Genomic DNA, 22,018 nt, shown 5'->3' on the forward strand with positions numbered 1-22,018 from the left:
ACAAAAGGCTGTATCTAACTTGTACTGGATAGCACAATGCATTCCTCTCCAATCTTCTGGGCATAGGGTGACCTTGTATCTCACCTTACTGCTACAATAGGTCACTTGACTGCAAGTTGTGTGCCTGCGTAGTACAACTAACGTGACCTGAAAGTCACATGAAGACTGTATGCATGTGTAATAAGTACTTGTCCTGTATGTCAGAAGTCACCAAGAGAGAGAATGGCCACATGAGCTTTGGGCTGGACTATCTGATGTGCCATACACAGCTCACAGGCCACATGCGTGGTATATTATACCACTTTATTGACCAATGATTTGAGATGCCATTAGGAGGTGAAAATCTTTTTTTATATTTCTGTGAAATAATTTGTACATTAAACAGCATTATGGCAAGTATATGCTACCTTGTAATTTCAGTTTTCATGTCTTCTGTGTGTACTTTGCTTTAAGACTGAACGTTGGCTGTAGGCCTAATAAAAAAAGGCCTGTATGCTTAGATGGCATGACAAAATGTCTCACTGCATACTAAGCTTGCTGAGCTGTATTATGAAGACCAGTCACAAAAATGCCAACCAATGCAACTCATACAAAAAAGAGCAACTTTGAGCCCAGAACACCCAAGGACGTGCATCTACAAGTGACCACGTGCATGTGTGCACGCAGCCTGGCTTGTTCCTAACCCAAAAAATCCTGTAAGCCAAGAAAACAAACTTCACTTTTCCCTGAGTGGGAGTTTGTTTAGTGCAAGCACTTGCTTCAGACATCTGACTAGGAAAAGAGTTCCAAAACATTTTTTTTTTTTTTTTTTTTTTTTTTTCCCCAATAAAGTCCTTACATATTGAATAGGCTTGAGGGATTTGATTGTAGCAGTTGGGCAGCCACAGGAACTGAGGTCAACGTAGAGGCCTTCTTCCAGCACACAGTGATTGTCAGTCATTTCCCCTTGGTAATACAGGAGCCAACTGCAAGAATAATGTAACAACAAAGATTAGCTGCTCTAGCTGCTTATTAAGTTTTTTTTCAAGATTTAGTATTTGCTAAGGAAATAAGGAATAAAAAAGTTTTTGTTCTTGTTAAGCTAAAAATAAGGTGACTTGAAAGGCTATGTGACAAAGCAACCAAAGTAGCAAAATCAAATCATGTGGTACAGAAATCTCAGTTCCAGAGTCAAACGACGCGAGTGGAATGCAGACACTTCTACTGTACCAAGTTCTCAAAATCTGGAAAAAATTCTAACTGAATTAAAAAAAGAATCACAGTAACTGTGCAAACTTCCCACAGGGAAAGCAAAATGCATACTACCCAAAACAATGACAGGACGACAGTTACTGAGATGCATTGCAAGACATGGGTCTAAGACATGATGGAATATGATGGGCATGTGTTATGCACTTTCAGCTTTCTGAAATTTAGTAGCATTTTAAAAAAAATTTCGTATTACTTAGAATGGTGGCATGTAAAACAACTGACTTACCATCCCCGAAGAACCTTAAAAGAACATGGTATGAATGATGTAAAATCAGAAACTTCTGCTGTGAAATCTATACATGCTCCTTGGAAATGTGTATTACTGAAAGCTTTGAGCTACAAGAACAAAACAAAACAAAACCAATGACTAGAAGGAAAATGAATGCATTATCATTAATGTAAACAGAGATAGCTGTGCTGTTAGAGAAGTATCCATTCAATTCACAAAGATACAATAAATAGAATGAATTCTTATTTAAGGAATCTTTTATGTTTCTACAGCCACTTTATTTTCAGAAATATCAATTGTTTTATCATCTCTGGGCCAGGTACAGGATGCTTCCCAGTGATGCTAAGGCAGTGGCATCAAGCATAAGTTCAACTGCAGCAGGTGAGGGCCCAGAGAAAAAGAGAAGGCTAGGACTGAAGGATGTTATCTTCCATCCAAAGTACCCATGAACTGCAGCTAACTCTTGCTACACAGCTCAACAATCCAGTGTTCAAAACAGGACAGGGAAGTGTTGGTCAAAAGATACAGGGCGACTGTTGACAAAGTGCCTTGAAATCTTCTGTGACCACAGTAATCGCAGGTATTTTCTCATTTAAGAGCTAGCAGGAGAATTTCTGTGGGAACCGGGTACAGCCTGGTAGATGCACCATGAACTTCTGATATTCAGCTAAGCTGTTTTTACATGTCATGGTGAAGAACTTCAAGCCACATTGAAACATATACCACCAGTAAGACGTGATCAGTTCACCCTGAAAAAGCAATAAGGTTGAAAGTGTTGCAGTAAAAGAAAAAAGAAAAGAAAAAAAGTAGTATGATATAGCCTATCATCTATAGCAAAGTCGCCAAGAATTCTGTACCCTTGGGCCACCACTGTGTAACTGAAGTGAATTTCTCTCTAAAGCCTGAAAGAGAGGCTGGAAAAGAATGAAAAAAACCTAACTGTGTCAAGCGAACAACTCATATTCTGTAATGGAAGAAAAACACGATGGCTGTTTCAAGAGCTGCTTCCCCCTTCATGCCCCAAATTGGCCAAGCTTCCTGCCAAGAAAAGAAATCAAATGCTTTTGCCAGTATGAGAAGGCCAAACACAAGTATCAGCAAATGATTTTATGGAAAAGCTCAGTCTATGTTTTTAAAAGAAATGAGTATGTTTCCTGTTAGAAAGAACAAGAAAGGTTTAACCTGGCCTTGCATGCTGTAACTGCAAACTGGAGAACACTAATCAGCTACGATATAATGAATAAAGTATAACTGATTTTTCTGTAAATATAATTGCACTGCTATATCACAAAGCATCTATTTAAGCTGTAATTACATAGTATTTTCTACCCACTTATAGCAAAGCTATTTATAAAGGAATATATATATATACACACACACTGTCTTTCTTGCATAGGCCAGATGCTGTGCAAGGCTTTTAGAAAAGGCCTGTAACTCATTTTTACACAGATTGTATCTAATAATGAATGATGGTCTTAATGTGACAAAAGCTAGGGTGAAGTACTGATTCCTTAGTGAAAACATTGCATATCTGCAATTAGTCTCAAACTGCAGCTACCTCTACTTTGTCAGGGTTTGACATTTACTATATGAGGTCTCACTTCCTAAAAAGTATTGAAAATACAAATACAAGTTATCACAGCAATCATCTCTGCTTCCTAAATAACCTGTACAAGCCAGCTGCTATTAAAAGAGGCTTTGCTCTTGCTGGGCAAAACCCAGTTTTATTTTTAATAAATATAATGAATGGCTTTTTAGAGTTGGTGATTTCAGGCATTCTTACATTATGTGTACTTTGTTTATTACAGATCCTGGCAAGAGGAAAAGGTCATGGGAGTTAGAGACATTTAAAAAAAATTAGTCGCTTTTCAATTTCTGATGAGCAACTAAAAACAGAAGTGAAAAAAAGACACACTCTTGTAGATAGTGAAAACAGTTCCCTTAGCTCAGACATAGGTTTATTAAAGGTAGAAGAATGTATAATCATTCAAAATAACCAGTATATGGCTTATACAAGGGTCAAACATTAGGCTCCTTAAGGATTTGCCAGCTCATACGCACCGTGCTTTGAAGTTACAAACTAAGAGATTGTTGCATGCATGGCAACTTTGATTTTACTCTGATTGGGAAATTTTTTGTATTTCTCCAGAAGACTGTTTTTTACTTATCCTAAGTGATTAAATGTTTTCCCATAAAAAAATGTACTCAAAGTATTTCCCCTCCTAAAATAATTGTAGCAATATGAATGATGTTCTTCCTTTCCTAGCTTCAGGGCAGAATCCTATGAAAACCAGGATTATCATAAGTCAGGATACTATTTTTTAAAAATGGTGTTAAGACTGCTATTAGAGAACCCAAAAGGCAAAACACAATCTAGTACATGTCAGTATTTAAAGGTGACTGTGCGTATACACACACACAGATTTTTTTCACATATCACTGGAAATAAAAGGACTGCAAAGCACAATTTATTGAAATTTCAAGGGTTTCAATTGATCTTAAAGGTCTGCAAAACTGGATTAAAGCACTCAAAGAACAGTTTTTGGGAGATTCTGAAACGGTAGAAGAGTTGAACATGAAGAGAAAATTATTTTCAACTGTTTGGATTCCACTGGTTTCATCTGATTTGGTTGTTTTATCTGGTATCGTTTACCAAGGCCTTCCTGTGAACATACTTGCAAGTCTTTGATTTGGCCACAAACTGCCATATGAATAGGTCTGGCAGGAAATCAGTGTTTAGGACTAAAATAATACACCAATTATGTCTTCAGACAGGAAACATTTCCTGTAGTCCTGGGTTAATCATAAAATTGTAGAACTGGTCAACCTGGTAAGTAACACAATGTATGTATTTCCCATGCACTTATGGCTATTATACCCCTCCAAGCAAGAAAGAGCAAAATTGTGTCCAGATGACAAAATACTTAAGTTTTCTGAAACAGAACCATTGAGCTCTAAAGTCTCTTTTGTCTGTAAAGAGTCCTGTTTCTTGAAATAAAGTTTTCCAAATTTGCTTAATTAAGAGCATGTCATAGAGAGAGCAATATAACCACTTAGATCATCAACCATAGTAGCAGCACACTCCAGGACAGAAAAAAAGATATCAAACAACTAATGCAGGAAGGGAGGAGAGCCCTGTTGGGACAGAATGTTGTGGAAGACACAGACCATCCTTCGTGATGAGCACTTAAGAGAAGGTTTTTGGTTTTGAAAGATATCACAAAGGTACATTAATGGAGCAGAACCTTGTAAGGTAACAACCAAAAGTGCAAAACCCTAAACTAACTTATTCTTGAGACTAGAAGTCAATTATAGGGACCACTTTCTCTTCCTAAGTTGTCACCAAGTCAGACATGACTTTCAGGGAAATAGTTAAAATGTATCATAGAAGAGATTTATCACAGATTTGTTATAATCAGGATATGTTCAGTTAAGGTCATATGTTCTGTGAGGAAAAGGGAAGCACAGAACAAGTGGTGCCTGCTGCTAGAGTAGCAGCTATACATGATTGAGAAAAGCATGAGCTATGAACATCCAAGACTAAAAAACCCAACTTCCCCTGTTGATGCATTTGCAGGTTTGAAGAGTGCAGTTCAATCTTCTGCAGTTTATACTCTCTTCTTCACCTCATACATGAACAAGAAAGTGACAAACCAGATATAATGCAAAATAATGGAAAGTATATATGCCACAAAGAGAAGGATAAATGCATGTGATAGCGAGTTTCCAGAAACAGGAAGATTACAGAGACCCCAAGTCACTCAAAACCTACTGAACTACTTGCATTTTTGAGGACAGAATACTGAAAGGTATGATCTGGAATAAAGCAAAGAGTAGAACTTTAGCAAACTTAACCTTTATACATCTACTAGTTTCCTCAGTCAATACTCAGCTGTATGGAGATGATAATACTGAGGTATCATCTGAAGCGAGACATTCAACATTACCTGTATTTAATTATTAAATCTAGTTTAGAACTAGAGACTGTTTGTAATGTCAACATACCAAATGTGGAGGCTCATTCATTCCAAGCGGTTCCTGCAATAATATATATATATGCATATAAATAAATAAAATTAATTACAATTAATTTCCTAGAACACATGTCAAGTTCCAGAGATTTGTTAATTATGAACTCAAGAGCAGAGAAAAACACACTTCCCATGCTCTTGGCACAATTCTCTTCCCCAGCCTCTGCCACCAGCTGCCTGTAAGCTCATGACTACCTGCCTGACAGTTCAGTCCCTTTCCACACAGAGAACTTGCGTCAGCGTTAATTAGTTCATACAATGCGGGTTAGAGCCCATGTAAATGTCTCTATATTTATTTTTGAGTCTCTTTCTTGGAAAAAAAGACAGAATTAAAAACAACAGAAAAATAGGACACCTCTTTCAACACATGCTCCTCAAAGTAAGGTTAAATGTTTGTTCCCTTCCTATTTTCAGTGCAGTAGTGTCATTTACTATATACTCATTACTGAGGACTGTCTTTGTTTTGCATTAGGGTTTTGACAGTTCTGGCACTAATTTATTTGGGCAAGTTGCACTACCTTGGATTTAATAATGGATAAAAATATTTCCTGTCTTTATTCACTATATGTATTACAAATATTTTAGCATAAAAACAGGGGAAAAATAAATCAGACCTCTATTATACAACAATGATACAGGCCAGATAAATTCTCAAGTATTTTTATATCCATTATCAGTTATGCATTAGAAATTACTGTGTTTTAAGGCAAATTAATCTTTCCAGGCCAGGTTATTCTTTCCACAAATGCAATTTGCCAAAAGGGAAGTTCTTCTTATGAAGTTTCCCTAACAATTTTCTCAACAGATAGAAAGATCCAGAGTGTCCATTTCAGCCTCCATCCTGAACAGCCTCATTATATGTCATCCACAAGGGTCTTTAACTTGTTTCCAAGTAAACAGAAAAATTGATTAAACAGCATAGCCCACATGATAACATTATTATTGTACACTCTGATCTCCAAAGGTCTCATTTCTTTTAAGTTTGCCCCTTAACAAGTTCTAGTAACTCACCAACTTAATAGGTCGGATCGACAGGATGATTTTACTAGATCCTCCCCAGTCAAAGAAACATTTATATTTTCCTTTCTCCAATACATACTGTTCACCACAGAAATATTTCTGCTGATATGCAACCCACCTGGATAACGACACAAAAATTAAATTGAAAACACCACATTTTTCTGTGTAGTTCGATGAACATACTAGTGAGTTAAATAGAACAACTTTATTTGAGTTTTCTTGATAAGTCCATCTGACAGTGTAACATCAAACCCAATGAGAGGCACAAAATTGTCACACACTTGATTTTCTGCTTTTACGTTGCAAGCACTACTTTGACAAACACACAATTTTGGGTATCTACCTTTCTATCAAATATATATTCAGCATGAGATGATGCCTTGCTCAGAAGCCCAGAGGGAAGACACTTAATTGACAAGTTTTTGAATCTCTCTCAGCTCAACCTTTACCTATTCAGCATCCCCCCAGACAGGGCTTTCTTCCAACTTTTCCAGTTCTATTTAAGAAAAATGGTGCAAGAACAAAGAGAAGTAAATGAAGAAGCCTTGAAAGGATGAGATAAAGCAAAAGCTTGCAATGGTTGGCAGTTCAAGCTTCTCCCATCCTGCTTTCCCTGTTGTGATTTAAGAAGAAATCCCCAATTATGTGACACTGAGGGTCCCCCTAGCCCTGCACAAACGCTTCTTGGCAATGGCAGAAGTAGTTGGGGACTAGTTAGAGATGCTGCTAACCTGGCCACTTTTGGTGGTGCATTCCACTCTTAGTCACCCGGCACCCAGGACTGTTATATTAGGGACATTAGAGGGCACCTCCTTTCCCAGTCCTTTTAGCACCTGTTTATGAATCTGTCATTAATTTGTCTAATGCTTTTTTTAAATCTCCTGGTGCTATCTGCTACCACAGCCTACTTTAGCAGCAAATTCCCCACCTCTAAATCTGTTTTAAAGCAATCTTCAGCTAGTTCTATAAAGCATCTCCCAATTGTTGGCACACAGGATTCTGTGAATGCTGCTCCTTAAGCTTGTCTACAACCTTCAGGATTTTGCAGATCTCATTTGTATCCTTCCTCAGCCAACTCTTCTCCAAATTGAGTCCCAGGCTTTAATCCCTGTATCTCAAGCTCATGAGACACCCATGAGATAAAGAGATATCCAGTCCCTATGTGAGCAGTTCAAATCCCCCTCTATTGCTACCTGTCCTAAGTTTGAAGCTTTTTCAGTCTCACTTAACAGTTGCTGATACCTATCACCATCACCATTATGGTAGGCATGACAAAGTTAATACTGCACTTTTAAAATTACTATTAAGTCTAGAATTTCCACCTACATGATTCCATAGTACTCCTTTCCCATAATGTATTTTATGTTTTAGCACTTGATATAATTCTTCATGTACAGTACCACTCCTATGCCTATAATAGTCTACTCTCTCATTCCTGTAGAGTTGGTAGCATCTCTGCTTATCCTTCCTGTGAATCTCTGTGGTATCTGCTATATCAGAGCTGTCACTTCACACCAAGCATTCTAGTTCCCCCCTCCTGTTTTTTAGGCTTCTAGCACTTGTAACTTTTGTCCTTGCTGCATCAGTTAATACTGCATATCTTCATCAACAGACATTGCAGGCAGTCTAATTTACCTTCCTTATTTATTGCAACTGTGCTGCTTATTTTCCTCCTGGACTTCACATACGCACACCGAAAGTTAGGCAAGTCCACCCTGTAGGCTGTATCAGCTTGAACCAGGTACTCTTCCACACCTGTTAGTGTAACTCTCTGCTTTTAGTTTCAATAGTTCTCTAAAAAGTATTTTAATTTTCAGTGCCAGCAGCCTGACTTTTATTACGAATAAGGCACAGCTCATCCTTTCTATACAGGCTGCACTTGTCCCAAAAGGTATCCCAGTTCTTAATATACATAAAATCTTTCTGTATTACTGCCAAAGCTCCTGTATCATGAAACTGCAGTCTGTGTGACCTTTGGAGGGACATCACAAGCTTTCTCTAGTAACAAGAATGCCCAGATCCAAAACAAGGTGTAGGCATGAAATTTAGAGAAACTAAGAAGTTTTTTTAAATTCCATTTATCAAGGAAACTTCAAGAAACATTGTTCTCCCCCAAATGTTTAGCACCTGTTCCACGTGAAATGCATTCTGCCAAAAGATGTACCCAAACCCAACTGTGCACAAAAATACTTAATACTTCTGTCCATATATTTCAGTAGACTTACACTCCACTTCTCACAAGAATCGACCTCGTCTCTGGGCCAAATCCAGCCCGCTCCAGATCAGGGATTTCTTCATTGACGATGTCTAATGCTTTCCCATCTTCATCATCAGACTGAAAAAGTGCCACTGATGACTCTATGAAATCCTAAGAGGCAGCACAAGAGTTAGAAGACAGGCTGTCATAGCTCATTCACGCTTCACAACATAAAACATTTTGGAAAGAGTTGTAGCCTGAAAGACAGTGTTTTATAAAGCAACAACGGGTCTTAGGTCCCTTGTGTGGATCTTTATGGGATATTTTGGCATTGAAACGTCTAGCTGGAAGCCTGGCAGTCTGATATGGCTTTCAGTGGTTTCCACTGAAGAGAGGAAGAACCTACTGCCCCTGAGGTCCATCCTCTCCTCTACAAGGATGACTGAGAGTGTAAAGATGCCTGCATGGGAAAGAGAAGTGTTGGGGATTTAGCATTGATCTTCCAACAGCTTCACAAATGACTACTCCAAGCATTACCATGACCATGGTCTTTTACTTCAAGTTCTCCTTCCTCATCCCTTCCCAGCAGCAAGGCAATAATAATGGAGAAGAAAAGAGTGGGCAAGATCACCTTTCCAGCACAAGGGGTTTGTAGTTTTTTGGATACATCCGTTGTATGGCTAATCACTATAGCTATAAAATCCTGCATGACACTGTCATGTTCTCTTATCTTGCTTCATGCTTACAGCTAGCATAGCTGCTTGACCAGATTACTTGCACAGCTTCAGATTATTTGAATTCGGGTTTCAAATCTCCAACTTTTTAACTCCTTAGCAATTTTAAGCACACAGTTCAGTCACTGCTTGGGAAAATGGAAAACAACAATCCATTCACTTTATTCCTTTAACATTTAACAAAAAGCATGAATTCAATTAAATTTCAGTGTTTTTGAAACATTCAATGATACACGTTGAAAATAAGTAAGTCTTGCGAACAACAGAAAAGGCTATCAAGCAAATACAAGAGCCAACACAGATTCACAAACACATGAGGACACCATCACAGGAATTATTACACTAAATACTTCCTGTTGCAGCTCTTAAAAGCTACCAACCAGAAAGCAGTATGCTGAAGGCTACACTGAGAAAACAAAAACTTACAACAATCAAAAAGCACTTAGAAATTACAGCCAGGCCAAGCATGCAGCCAGATTCATTTGGTCAGGTGAACCTGATCAAACAGGCTCTTTAGAGGACACCGTGCCTTTGTACAGGATTCAATCACAATGAATAATGAAAACCAATTTTAGAATGAACACAACGTGGCTCAAGCTTTCTGCATTGTTTACAGGACACTAAAAAGTGACGGAACAAATTCTGTAGTAAAACTGGTTTTCCTACTATGTTGACCACCTCCTCCTTCTATTTGTTTAAGAAGTTGCAACTACTTCAGGTATACACAAGAAATTAAAGTGCCAGGTCTGGCAAAATCATCATGAACAACTGCAGCTTCAGATGCTTTTTAGAAAAAAAAACAAAAACAAAAAAAACAACCACAACCCCTAGTGCAGTTTTGGTGCAAATGAAAAACAGCTACTCTTAACAGTCCTAAAGCAAGGACTTTGTAAGAGTTCCTGAAAAGCCATTTAGATCAAATCTGCACATAATTTCTTTGACTAAATTTAAAATACTGTAATATATCAAGAATTGTAATTACATTTAAAACATTTCAAATCCAGCCATCAGTTTTCCCTCCTCAAATTTTCACTACAGCTCTTACAATAAGCAACAGGAGAAATACTTAAAAACCGACTTTCAGACCAAGGCAAATCATTTTAGATTTGAAAACATTAGTGGGAAAGCTCCAAAGGCAACATACTCTGTTCCACTGAAAAACACTCAGAAACTTTGCTCTTCCCCTGATCATGACAGCCACGGGCAAACTCTAGTTTCACAGATCCTCTCATTTGAAACTGCAGAAAAGAAGCAAATGGAACTGTTCCCCAAACCAGCACAGCACAAACCGCTGTCTGCCCTCAGGAACAAGCTGTGTATTTGACTCCAGTGTGTCCAATATAGATGCTGATAACAGAGCTGGCAGTACGCTGGAAAAAACAATTCTACAAGTCCTTTCTATCTCTGCTTTCAAAACACTCCCTGAATCTCCACATTAGAGCTTGTGACTGTTCATAGCAGAAATATTTAAGACCAAAAAACTGAAAGCCCTTGCAATATGCCTACATGCATGTACATCTTCACCAGTGGGTGGGGAGGAGTGACTTGCAACAGTGAGAGGGATCTCTTTCATGTGCAATGTCTGTCTAACCTTTCTGATTTGTCAGGAAATTAAAATTCATGCCTCAGCTCAACTGCAGTCACTGGTGTGTGTACAGAAACATGGGTTGGATTTCCCTAGCACTAATAAGCTCTGGTGGAACCTGTCATGTTGAGCATTGTGGTGCAGGAACATCTGAATAGCTTTGCATAGTACTAAGCCACATTGACAGAGCTGGTACTGACACAGGATAATGAGGCACACCATACCCAGCCCAGCTCTTGGCAGAGCCATTTACGTGCTTCTGTACCACACTCCCTGCTTTGGGAGCATGGCACAAAGACATTTGATCTGACTCTACCTGGAGCTGACTCAGGTACACAGGGCTCATTAGCTTCAGCTTCATGCTGTATGAGCCAAGCTAAATTGTTTTCAGGTCTGGGTTGGCCTTAAAGCCAACAGTCAAGGTCACTTGCTGTCACGCGCAAGGGGAAAAATAAAAAAATCTAGCTGGATTGGCCCCTACATAAGACCACACCAGTGAGGACATACGAAGAGCAGGGTCAATATCCAGCCCCACTCCCTACTTAAGCTGACTATGAATAATGCAACTGGGCTACCTATTTCACAAAATCCTTCATCTTCTACAGAGACTCTTGAATTCATGTGACTAAAACAGAATTTCTAGGGAAGAGCAACAAAGATCTGATATTCAGGAACACCCACACAGAGTCCAACATCATCGCAACCTTGACTGTACTTCTGACAGAATTTCTGAGATTACTGAGAAGAGTTAGTATGTTCGCTGTGCCTTAAGCACACAGAATTAGTTTTGGATATTTGCCTAGGTCCTCTTGCAAACAGGAGTTTGGTACTAAAATGTTTTTAAAATCCTGACCTTAAGTATTGTATACAAAGTGTATTGGTTTTGTGTGGCAAGGTTTTGGTAGCGGGGGAGGTTACAGGGGTGGCTTCTGTAAGAAGCTGCTGGAAGCTTCCCCTGTGTTCGAGATAGAGCCCATACCAGCCGGCTCTAAGACGGACCCGCCGCCGGCCAAGGCCAAGCCCATCAGTGATAGTGGTAGCGCCTCTGTGATAACATATTTAAGAAGGAAAAAAAAAGTTGCTGGGACAGACAGAAACAGCAGCCAGAGAGAGAGTGAGAACATGTAAGAGAAACAACCCTGCAGACCCCAAGGTCAGTGCAGAAGGAGGGGGAGGAGATGCTCCAGGTGCCGGAGCGGAGATTCCCCTGCAGCCCGTGGGGAAGACCATGGTGAGGCAGGCTGTTCCCCTGCAGTCCGTGGAGGTCCACGGTGGAGCAGGTATCCACCTGCAGCCCAGGGAGAGAGGACCCCACACTGGAGCAGGTGGGTTCCCAAAGGAGGCTGTGACCCCGTGGGAAGCCCGCGCTGGAGCAGGCTCCTGGCAGGACCTGCGGATCTGTGGAGAGAGGAGCCCCCGGAGCAGGTTTTCTGGCAGGACTTGTGACCCCGTGGGGGACCCGCGCTGGAGCAGTGTGCTCCTGAAGGCCTGCACACCGTGGAAAGGACCCATGCTGGAGCAGTTCGTGAAGAACTGCAGCCCGTGGGAAGGACCTGTGTTGGAGAAGTTTGTGGAGGACTGTCTCCTGTGGGAGGGACCCCACGCTGGAGCAGGGGAAGAGTGTGATAAGTCCTGCCCCTGAGGAGGATGAAGCGGCAGAAATAATGCGTGATGACTGTAAACCCCATCCCCGTGCCCCTGTGCCGCTGTGGGGGTTTGGTAGAGAAATCTGGGAGTGAAGTTGTGGCCGGGAAGAAGGGAGGGGTGGAGGGAAGGTGTTCTGAGATTTGGTTTTATTTCTCATTACCTTACTCTGGTTGATTTGTAATAAATTGAGTTAATTTTCCCCAAAATGAGTCTGTTTTGCCTGTGATGGTAATTGGTGAATGATCTCTCCCGTCCTTATCTTGACCCGTGAGCCTTTTGTTATATTTTTCTCTCCCCTGTCCAGCTGCGGATGGGGGAGTGATAGAACGGCTTTGGTGGGCACCTGGCGTCCAGCCAGGGTTAACCCATCACACAAAGTCACCAAGGGAGCATATGGCAAGCCTGAACACAGACCTATGCATTGCATGTCAGAGAGAGGCAGTCAATCTGTTGGTCAAGCTGAAAAACAAAATGCCAGTGCCATTAGTCATTTTATTGGCAACTAGCTCATTGTCTTATTTACGCTACAATTTGAGGAAAAGTATTACTTCACTTTTATTATCAATATGTAGATATTGATATATATTTATATGCCAATTTGAATGATATATGTTGATAGATGAATGCAAACAATACATGTTTTTAAAATGACTTGAGCATCCTGACTGTTCTAAGCCTGAGTCAAATTAAACACATGCATACACGTGGAAGGTCATCCCTGCTAGACACATGCACAATTTTAAGCTTGTAATTATGTCCTTTGCCAAGAAGATGATTTAAAAAGAGCAATTTAAGTTACTCAAGTATCCTATGTATAGCTTGAAAAGAGAGAAAAACTAAGATTAGTCAGTAATGGAATAGGATTCTGCACATTCAGAATGAGGAGTTAGAAGAAAATTCCTGCCTGTTTTTCTCAGAAACCTGAAAATAAATTATTTAGAGAAAGCCATTTTTCTTCAGTTCAGTTCATTCTCCTATCTTTACTTTAATTATGTGATAGATTCTGATTATAAATACACCTTCTCCTAGGTGCCTTTCATAAAAATCAAAACTGCAAATTGTGAATTTCAGCACGGCCTTTTTGGGTTCACATTAACTTTTTTTTTAAATAGACAATGACTTTGCTCTAAATGCCTATCTTCAAACTTCACAAAATCCCTGGCTCAGGAATATCACGTCTCTCCAGATGAGGAGATGAGTAATCTGAGTATACAAGACTGAGTAATCTCAGAGTGAACAATCTAACTGTCAAAAGCAGCCACTCTTTGCAGCTGTATTTAAAGATCACAGAGTTCCTATTATAATTAAAAAAATCCTCAAACAAAAAAAAAAGCCAAACGAAATTATAATGAAGTTCTAATCCCATGTTTCCCCATGACTGAAAAGTCTAACTTTCCTTCCAATACTGAACTCTGATATAGTTTTTATTATTATTTCATCTTTGTCCCCATTAAACACATTTTAGTAGCACGATTTTTTCACCATGATTATTTTTGCTGCCAAAATTTTCTGGCACAAAAATCACAGAGACAGAGGGTAATGCTGTTTTAAGGCTTGCAACAGCTGCTGTGTTGAATAGCTATTTTTATTTTAATAAAAAACTGCACTGTACTTACACGTTAAACTTTTAAGAAAATTCTGTTCTCAAGATTCAAATAGGTTGAAATGCAGAAGTGAGATACTTGGAAAACCTGGCAGGTAGACAAGGAATTCTGCATGAAACATCCTTTGTATGAACTTTACAAAGGCTATTTAGAACCTGCTTCTGCTTTACAATGTATACAGTACAGTCTAAATTTCAGCAAGTATGAAAAGAATGAGAATGAACTTGGATAAAAGATGGAATGACTAAACCCAAGAGAGCTGCACCATATATGAAGAATAACATTCCTCTTTATGTATAGAACTGTGCATAATTTGCGTGAAAATTCAAGTACTTACAGCCTGAAGGAACCGGAAAGACAGGAGGACACTGTCAGTTCCGCCCCATGAGTGTCTGTCTTCATAACCTCCCTCCTCCAGCAAGTACTGACGGCCTTTGTAGCGTTCCTTATTATAGCCAACCCATCTACAGCAAACATACAACAAAAGAAAGAGAAATAACTAAAAGCAAAACAACCTCACACATGATTTTCCACAACAAATAAAAGGGGAAGAGAACATCCTAACACTAAAAAGAGTATCACAGACTCAGCTAACAAACAAAGCAATGCTTGTTGGAAATCACAACAGGCACCCATTAAAGTCTTCTTTGTGGATCAAAACCCCACCACGTGATTCTTTCTCCAACAACTGTTTATTTGTGTAACGCTTCTCCATGTACCTCCTCTCAGTCAGCCATATTCCCAATACCAATATTTGATACTACAGAGGCTAGTACGCATCTAGTGGTCAAAACACTGTAAGCCACCAATTGTCAATGACAAAAAACAAGCAGTAGATCTCCTCAGTGTAGTAATAAATGATGAGATTCTATCCTTGCTGGAGCTGATGACAAAATTAATGGATTTTAGCAGGACAAAATTTCACCCGCTTATGTTGTTTCCTGCTCTAATCTAAAACCACATATATATGAATAGACAAGTGAATTGAATATATACAATGTATTGCATATGTTTTAACACTAAGGGAATAAAACTTTTTAAAGTATTTTGAACAAATAAATAAGGCTCGATTAAAAGAAGGCATTTCCACATCAACTTTGAAAGCTCTAATGGATCTTAATTTGAAAAAGTGCTTCCCTCTCCTTTCTTGTAAGCATTTCTTTCATTAAAGCTCCCTTGTAAGTACTAGAACTGCTGTACAAATTCTGTTGGCACTAAAATTTGGCAGGCAGGGATAGTTTTACTTTTAGTAGCATTTGGTTTACATTAATTCAGCTGTTTAAGTTACCGCAGTATTAAAAATAAAAGCTGCCACAACAGACAGAAGGATGATTTTTAATAATTTGAGGCTTCCCAGATACCAAATACATAATGTATTTATGAACAGATTATTTGAGTATGCACAATTAAGTTTACTTTGAATTTAGTGCTTGTAAGATTCTGACAACAACTTGGAAGGACATATGTTATTGAATCTTTATATTGAAGTATTAACATTGAGATCCCCTAAGGAAAAAAAAAAAGTTTCTGAAAACTATTTTATTCCTATGCTCTTTGGCAGAAGCAACAATCCTGCATGCTTTCAAGCAGTCCTATCCTGTTGGGTCTTGGGAGGGGCTGAAAGAACAATGCGTGGGGTTGGTATCTCTCTAGAATAGCTGGAGCTGAGCCTACCTCGTGAGTAGTCCACCTAAGGACTGTGTTACACAGCCCTTTTTGTGCATGTGTGTGTATGACAGAGAGAGGGGTGGGGCAACACAGAATCAATCCAAGGCCTCAACAAAGGAAAATAAGGGTAGATTCTTAATTCCAGATAACATGCAACAGGTGGCAAAGGAAAACCATTAAAACAATAAAACAGTTTATAGATTTCAGAGGCATTAAAATGTCAAATTGAAGACTGACCACACCTACCCAAGGTCATTTCAGTAAATTAAGTAGAGACTACCAGAAGTATAAAGCAATATAAATTAAAGCTCTGTGTGAATGCTGTCATTAAGCACAAAGTGGCCTAGTTTATTGGCATCCAAATGGTAAACACTGACTTCACACCTCTCACACACTTAATCTTCCTATATTCCCTTAGATAGATAACCCATGTGGAGAGTGGTTTTATCCAAGAAATGGATTGACAAAAGAAATATATATTCCTTTCTTTAAAAAATATTTTACCAGTGAGAGATTCTAATCATCCCTTGGGTAGCACTTCTTAGCATTTAGTTATGATTTCCTATTTTGCAGTAAATAAATATAAATGGGAAATATACTTACACTCCACCAATTACACGTATTGATCCAATTTCCTGAAACTCCTCTTCACTACCAAACAGAGCTGGAACAGAACTGATGTTTTCTGAAAACTCTTTGGACCATCCTCCAAAGTGGGTTTTCTCATATATTATTATCTAGAAAACATGATGTTGAACAATGCCTTGAATATGCCCTGAATAATAATTTGAAGTTTGGGGGTGTGTACTGCTACAGTATGTGAAAGACACCTTTTTCCCCCTCCAACAAGCCATCACTATGAAGAAAATGCAGGGTTGTGTTCTCAGCCCTTCTGATTCCTGAGTGCCCTAGAAGCTGAAGAGATCCTATCTGGATTTAGATAGGCTTGTCAGGCTATTTGCAGACATTTCCACAGAAGGATAGTTGTTCACACAATTCCATATACATAAATGCACTCTGTGGCTATATGATTGTGACTTATCCTGTAATCCTGTGCCTGGGCAGTGTATATTAGCCTGCAGTGAATCCTAGCTGGTCACAGCTAGACACACTAAGCTTAATCCTTCAAAAGTGGACAAGAGGTCTTTCTCTGTACTTTGCTGAAGTTATTTCAGTGGCTGCAGTTAACACGCCCTTGAGGTTCGTCATCTGTCAAATCACACAGATCAGCTATTAATAGTATTAATATTTATTGCAATATCTATTAGAAAAATGCCCAAGTCTTGCATGTATTTGTATAGTTAAAAGTTACCGAGAGCATTAGAATTTTCGTGGAGAACTAGAAAAAGGAGGGAAAAGGAGCAATAACTCTGGATTAGCTTTCTGCTCCTCAAATCACAGAAGGCTCATGGTCTGACTCACAACTCTAGTACTGGGATTGGGTACAGGAAGGAAGGGCCTTTATTCCTGCCCTCTTCCTCCCCTCGCCCTCATTTTTTTTTTAAACTTGGTACGTTAAATGGGAAAATCTCTCCTGTTCCCTTTCCATTACAGTGACTGACATGTCAGTCAGAAAAACTCTTTTTATTTTGTAAAACCTTTACAATTGTTCTATAGCAAATTACATTCTCCTAATATATAAAAACCAAATTACTACTACTTTTACATCTCATGAAACACTAGTAAGAAAGTGGACCTCACAAAATTAGTGAATTTTTCTTCAGCAGCAAACACCGAATACTTAATCAAACATCACATACCCAACAAAAAGAAAACAGCTTAAATAAATTTTTATTTCCAATGTGCTCATATTTTATTCTCAATGTCCTCAGTGCTTACCTTGACATTCATTGGCATTTGTACCTTTAGTCCACCCTAAAAAAAAGATGGGGAAAAGAAAAGGTATTCATATAAAACTTAAAGTTATGCTTTGACACATATTTCATAGTACTATCAGAGCATGAAGTTTTTGTAATTATATTCACCATTTTCAGTTGCCCAAATCAAACACTAATTTAAATACTCTGATAATTCATAAAAGCCAGGGACACTATAAACCTGACCTACGAACAAATCAGTGCATTGACAAGCCTGTACGGGTGCAAGCAATTAAAAAATATTCCTTCATTGTCTATTAGCAATCTAAAGCAAACATTTACTATGTGTTTTTAACTAATTTATATTGACCAATTTTAAAAATTAACTTTTAAAGCTTTGTTGTATGTATTTCAAGTTTCTTAAGCACAAATGGTGGAACATTAAGAAACTATCAACACCAGAAGAGAGAGAAAATATAGGCAGACATATTCATGTCTATGGTCAAAGAACAAATACAACAAATGCATTTTGTCTGGAAATGTTAGTGAATGATGTTCTGTGAGGGAGTAAGACACCTACCTCCCACAAGCGAATAAAAAGACAGCTGTTGGGTCTTATTCCTTTGTGGCTTTTAAACTCTTTTTCTGTAGGCTTGCTATGTGTACAGTATAAGTACTTGCCACACCCTTCTGCACTTCTTTCATATTTAGATCTACATGCTGTCTATCCAAACAAAAATTAGCTGCACCTCCCAAGTAGTGCAGTAGTAGATTCTAGCTGTACCATTAAAAAGAAAAAATCAACAACTTCTGAAGAGCTTTTTTAGTTAATGGTGTTGGCTGCAATACAACTAAAAGCCTTTCAGTTCTGTCTTATTTGATCTGTACTTAACAACAGCAGTTTCCCAGGAAGATGTCCTAGTGAATCAGGTGCTCCCTCTGACTATGTGGTCTTACTTGGGCAGACACAGAAGCCCAGCAAGCCATGGTGACTGCCGTGCCACTACAACACTGCAAATGCACCATGGCGTGAGATGAGTGTTACATGTATAAGGATTAACCCTGAAAGGACATTGGAACCTAAGTTATATTTAGATCAAAACCTTCAGGGGAGCAACAATAGGAAAAGGAAGGCACACAACTTATTAGAGAATTGTGAAGTCCTCACCATTTTTAAGGGACGCAGAGATTTTACATCTGCTGAAGGAATTTCAGATGGTGAATCGCATTCTTCCAAAACCTTCATCTCTCCCTTGTAATTAAAATCTGAATAAGCAAGCCATCTATAACAATAAGGATAAAGGACTTAATCTCATTAGATATATTAAAAATACAAAGATCCTATTAAAATTAATTTCCTTTTTGTACTCATAAGAGCTACATAATGTGTTTTAGATACTGCCAGCACGTCAAAACGAAGCTATATTTTAATACACTGGCAAAATCAATGCTAAGAAGATTAGATACTTTTTCTCAGTCCAAGCTAAACATAAATGAAAGAGAAGAAAATTACTAATTTGTTCCCTTACTTTAAGATGCCAGTTTGTTACACTATGAGTATACAAAACCAATGTCAGTATGGAGGATGAGACGCATCAAATTTTACCTAGGATTGTCACCTTAGGAATTAAAAGGCTTCTAACACCAATCCCACTTTGTTTTTTCAGTGGAAGTTATTACAATAAAATGATTTACAGCACTCCTCTGGAAAGCAGGCTATTGTAATTTTGACATGAAGATTAAAAATGCTTAGACTCCTTCAGACCGTTTTAAGTCAAAAAGAAAGCTGAATGTAGAAGTTGGACACAGGGTTAGTAGACCAAATAAGGAATGGAGGAAGAGGCATTGAGCCACATGAAAAATGATTTTCTTAAAACTACACACACAGACCATAAGCAGTTATAAGTTATACTAAGTTCTATCAAAACTAAGACAAGACTGTTTTTAATTCCTTCACCACCTCAAGCTTCACAGACATATCACAAGACTGTGGGAAGGAAGGCTTGGCTCGCATGGAAAGGCAAACTCAAGACTCTTAAAACAGAATAGCTAATGTCATTCTGCAATGATTTATGAGAAGAGGCGCAGAACTCCCAAACTTCAGGAACTGTGAAGTGTTGGGCATTTACCCAGGAAACAGGCTATTCTGCTCAATACAGGAAATGCTGGACTACCAAGGGGCCTGTATTATATTGCATCACCTCTCTCCAGAAAGTCAGGATATGGCTGTAGCTTGAGAAATGCTGGGATGATGTAATATTCATTTTCTGGTATTCGGCCATAGTGTTATAGTTATAACAGGGTAGGTGACTAGGGAGATAGTATTCTCCAATGAACTAAAAGCTAATTATAGCTGAGCTACTGCTTCTATTTATAAAGCTACTCAAAGATAGAATTAACAAAGACTTCTGTCAGCAACTAGAAGAAAAAATGCTTTCAAAAATTTGCTTCCACTACCAGGAGCCCACAAAGCACAATGCTGGGGTGTAGAGCTGGGAATGTCTAGTGTATGTTAAATGATTTGTAGCAAAACTCCCCAAATATTGTTCTTATCACTGCCTGAATTTCATCCCATGATGTTACTCCTCTACCAGCTGGCAAATTGCTATTAAAAAGATTCAGTACTCACACTCCTGATTTGACTCTTATAAAAGGGTTTTTCTCAACATCCAGTTCTTCTAAATTGGCAACTGCACTCTGTATGCAGATAGGAAGTCCCTCTGTACCACCAGCTGCCAGGCAGAACTCTACCTCTGGAACACCACAGTCCTGTGGAAACAAATCAAAGGGTAAGGCTTACACACGCTTGCAGAGTCTGCCCCATTGCAGTGGGGGAAGGACCAGCAATGCTTCCTTCTTTTTTCCCCTGTCTTCTCACCCTTCTAACCTAACTCCAGGCTTCATATGATGGAAGGGATTTAGGTTTTTTTTTTTAAAATGAAGACTGGAATTTTTAGAAAAGCTAAGGGAAGTAAATTTCCAGCTCCCACCAACTTTCAAAGAAAACTATGCATTGATGCGTGTTGGGCTACTTTCCAAAAGCTCAGTTTAAATAATCTCTGAGTAAAGGATCTGACAATATTTACTGATAGACAAATCATGCATATAATACTGCTGACTTTTTTTTCTAAAGACAGTGCTTCCATAACACGCATATAGATACATATGATGCATGCATAACTAAAACTTTCTAGAAATATCTACTACATTCCTGCCTCCCTCCCTCAGTGGTAATTAGGCTCTGTAATGTATCCGACTATAGTTTCAAGCCATATGAGTTCAATTTTCTGCCATGTTAAGTAATCTACTGCATTTTAGACAAAGAAAAGAAAAGAACAGTACTAGAAAAAGTTTGTTTTGTTAAGTAGACACTTGAGCAATTTTCCTGTTACTACCGAGCAACAACCTCTGCTACCTTACTGGAGGTTTTCTACTGATAGATTCCATGCTGGAGAAAAACTTGTTGAACACATGATCTTCTCTAGAATTTGCAGGGATTTTATTGAACCACACTTGTTTCATAATATTTATATAAAATGCATTGCCAATACTTTCTTTCCCAGCATTCAAACACATCATGAATCAATGAGGATCTTCTATAAGGCCCTGCTTCAGCAGTGCATTACAGAACAGTCCCATTACAGTGAAACGTGGCTCACGTGCTTACAGGGTTTGCTCAGCTGTAGCTGGAAACCTTCAGTTCTCGGAGGTAACTTCACAGCACCCTTACCCTTATCCTCCTGACCCACGGCCCCGCTTGCATTAGGCCAAAGGGCTTGGACAGCATAAAGAGACCCCAAAAGTCCTAAACATGGAGGAAAACGCCCCTTGCATGTGCACTAGAGAAGAGTGATGAGAAGCTGTCCCTGAGGGTGCCCTCAGAGAAGCACGTGGTTACTGGATCTGTTGAGGACCCAGGCAGGGTCACATCATGACAGAGCTCCCACATGGCCTGTGGCTTTTGCCAGACACAAAAGGCAAAACATAAGAGCTTGCAGAGAAACCCAGCAACAGGGCACAAAAGCTCTTAAAGTTACAGCACCTCATCTCATGACAACACCTGTATGCTCTCCTTTTTCACATAGGTTTTAAAGTGGAGCTTTCAAATGATGGAGTAACATCCCACCTAGAAATACACCTCCTCTTGGTTAGCAAAGTTTGTTCAGTAGTTATTTAACTGTCAGCAATATATGTGGCAATTATAATAGATGGACTTCAAGATATTATTTCACCTT

The 22,018-nt window shown here is 38.9% G+C and overlaps 1 protein-coding gene across 1 annotated transcript in view; it reads right to left on the reverse strand.

The window, feature by feature from the left end:
- The window catches only part of CRYBG3 (crystallin beta-gamma domain containing 3), a 99,189-nt gene that overhangs the window by 19,142 nt on the left and 58,029 nt on the right, over positions 1-22,018 (reverse strand). Inside the window, exons 8-17 of the mRNA XM_075034041.1 lie at positions 20,413-20,552; positions 18,952-19,066; positions 17,806-17,841; positions 16,570-16,703; positions 14,636-14,762; positions 8,757-8,899; positions 6,523-6,649; positions 5,486-5,518; positions 1,478-1,587; positions 839-965 (exon numbers count right to left, since the gene is read on the reverse strand). Coding sequence (XP_074890142.1) covers positions 839-965; positions 1,478-1,587; positions 5,486-5,518; positions 6,523-6,649; positions 8,757-8,899; positions 14,636-14,762; positions 16,570-16,703; positions 17,806-17,841; positions 18,952-19,066; positions 20,413-20,552 — 1,092 coding nt within the window. The remainder of the gene's footprint in view (positions 1-838; positions 966-1,477; positions 1,588-5,485; positions 5,519-6,522; positions 6,650-8,756; positions 8,900-14,635; positions 14,763-16,569; positions 16,704-17,805; positions 17,842-18,951; positions 19,067-20,412; positions 20,553-22,018) is intronic.

This window comes from Buteo buteo, chromosome 8, assembly GCF_964188355.1.
Source record: "Buteo buteo chromosome 8, bButBut1.hap1.1, whole genome shotgun sequence".
NCBI lineage: Eukaryota > Metazoa > Chordata > Aves > Accipitriformes > Accipitridae > Buteo > Buteo buteo.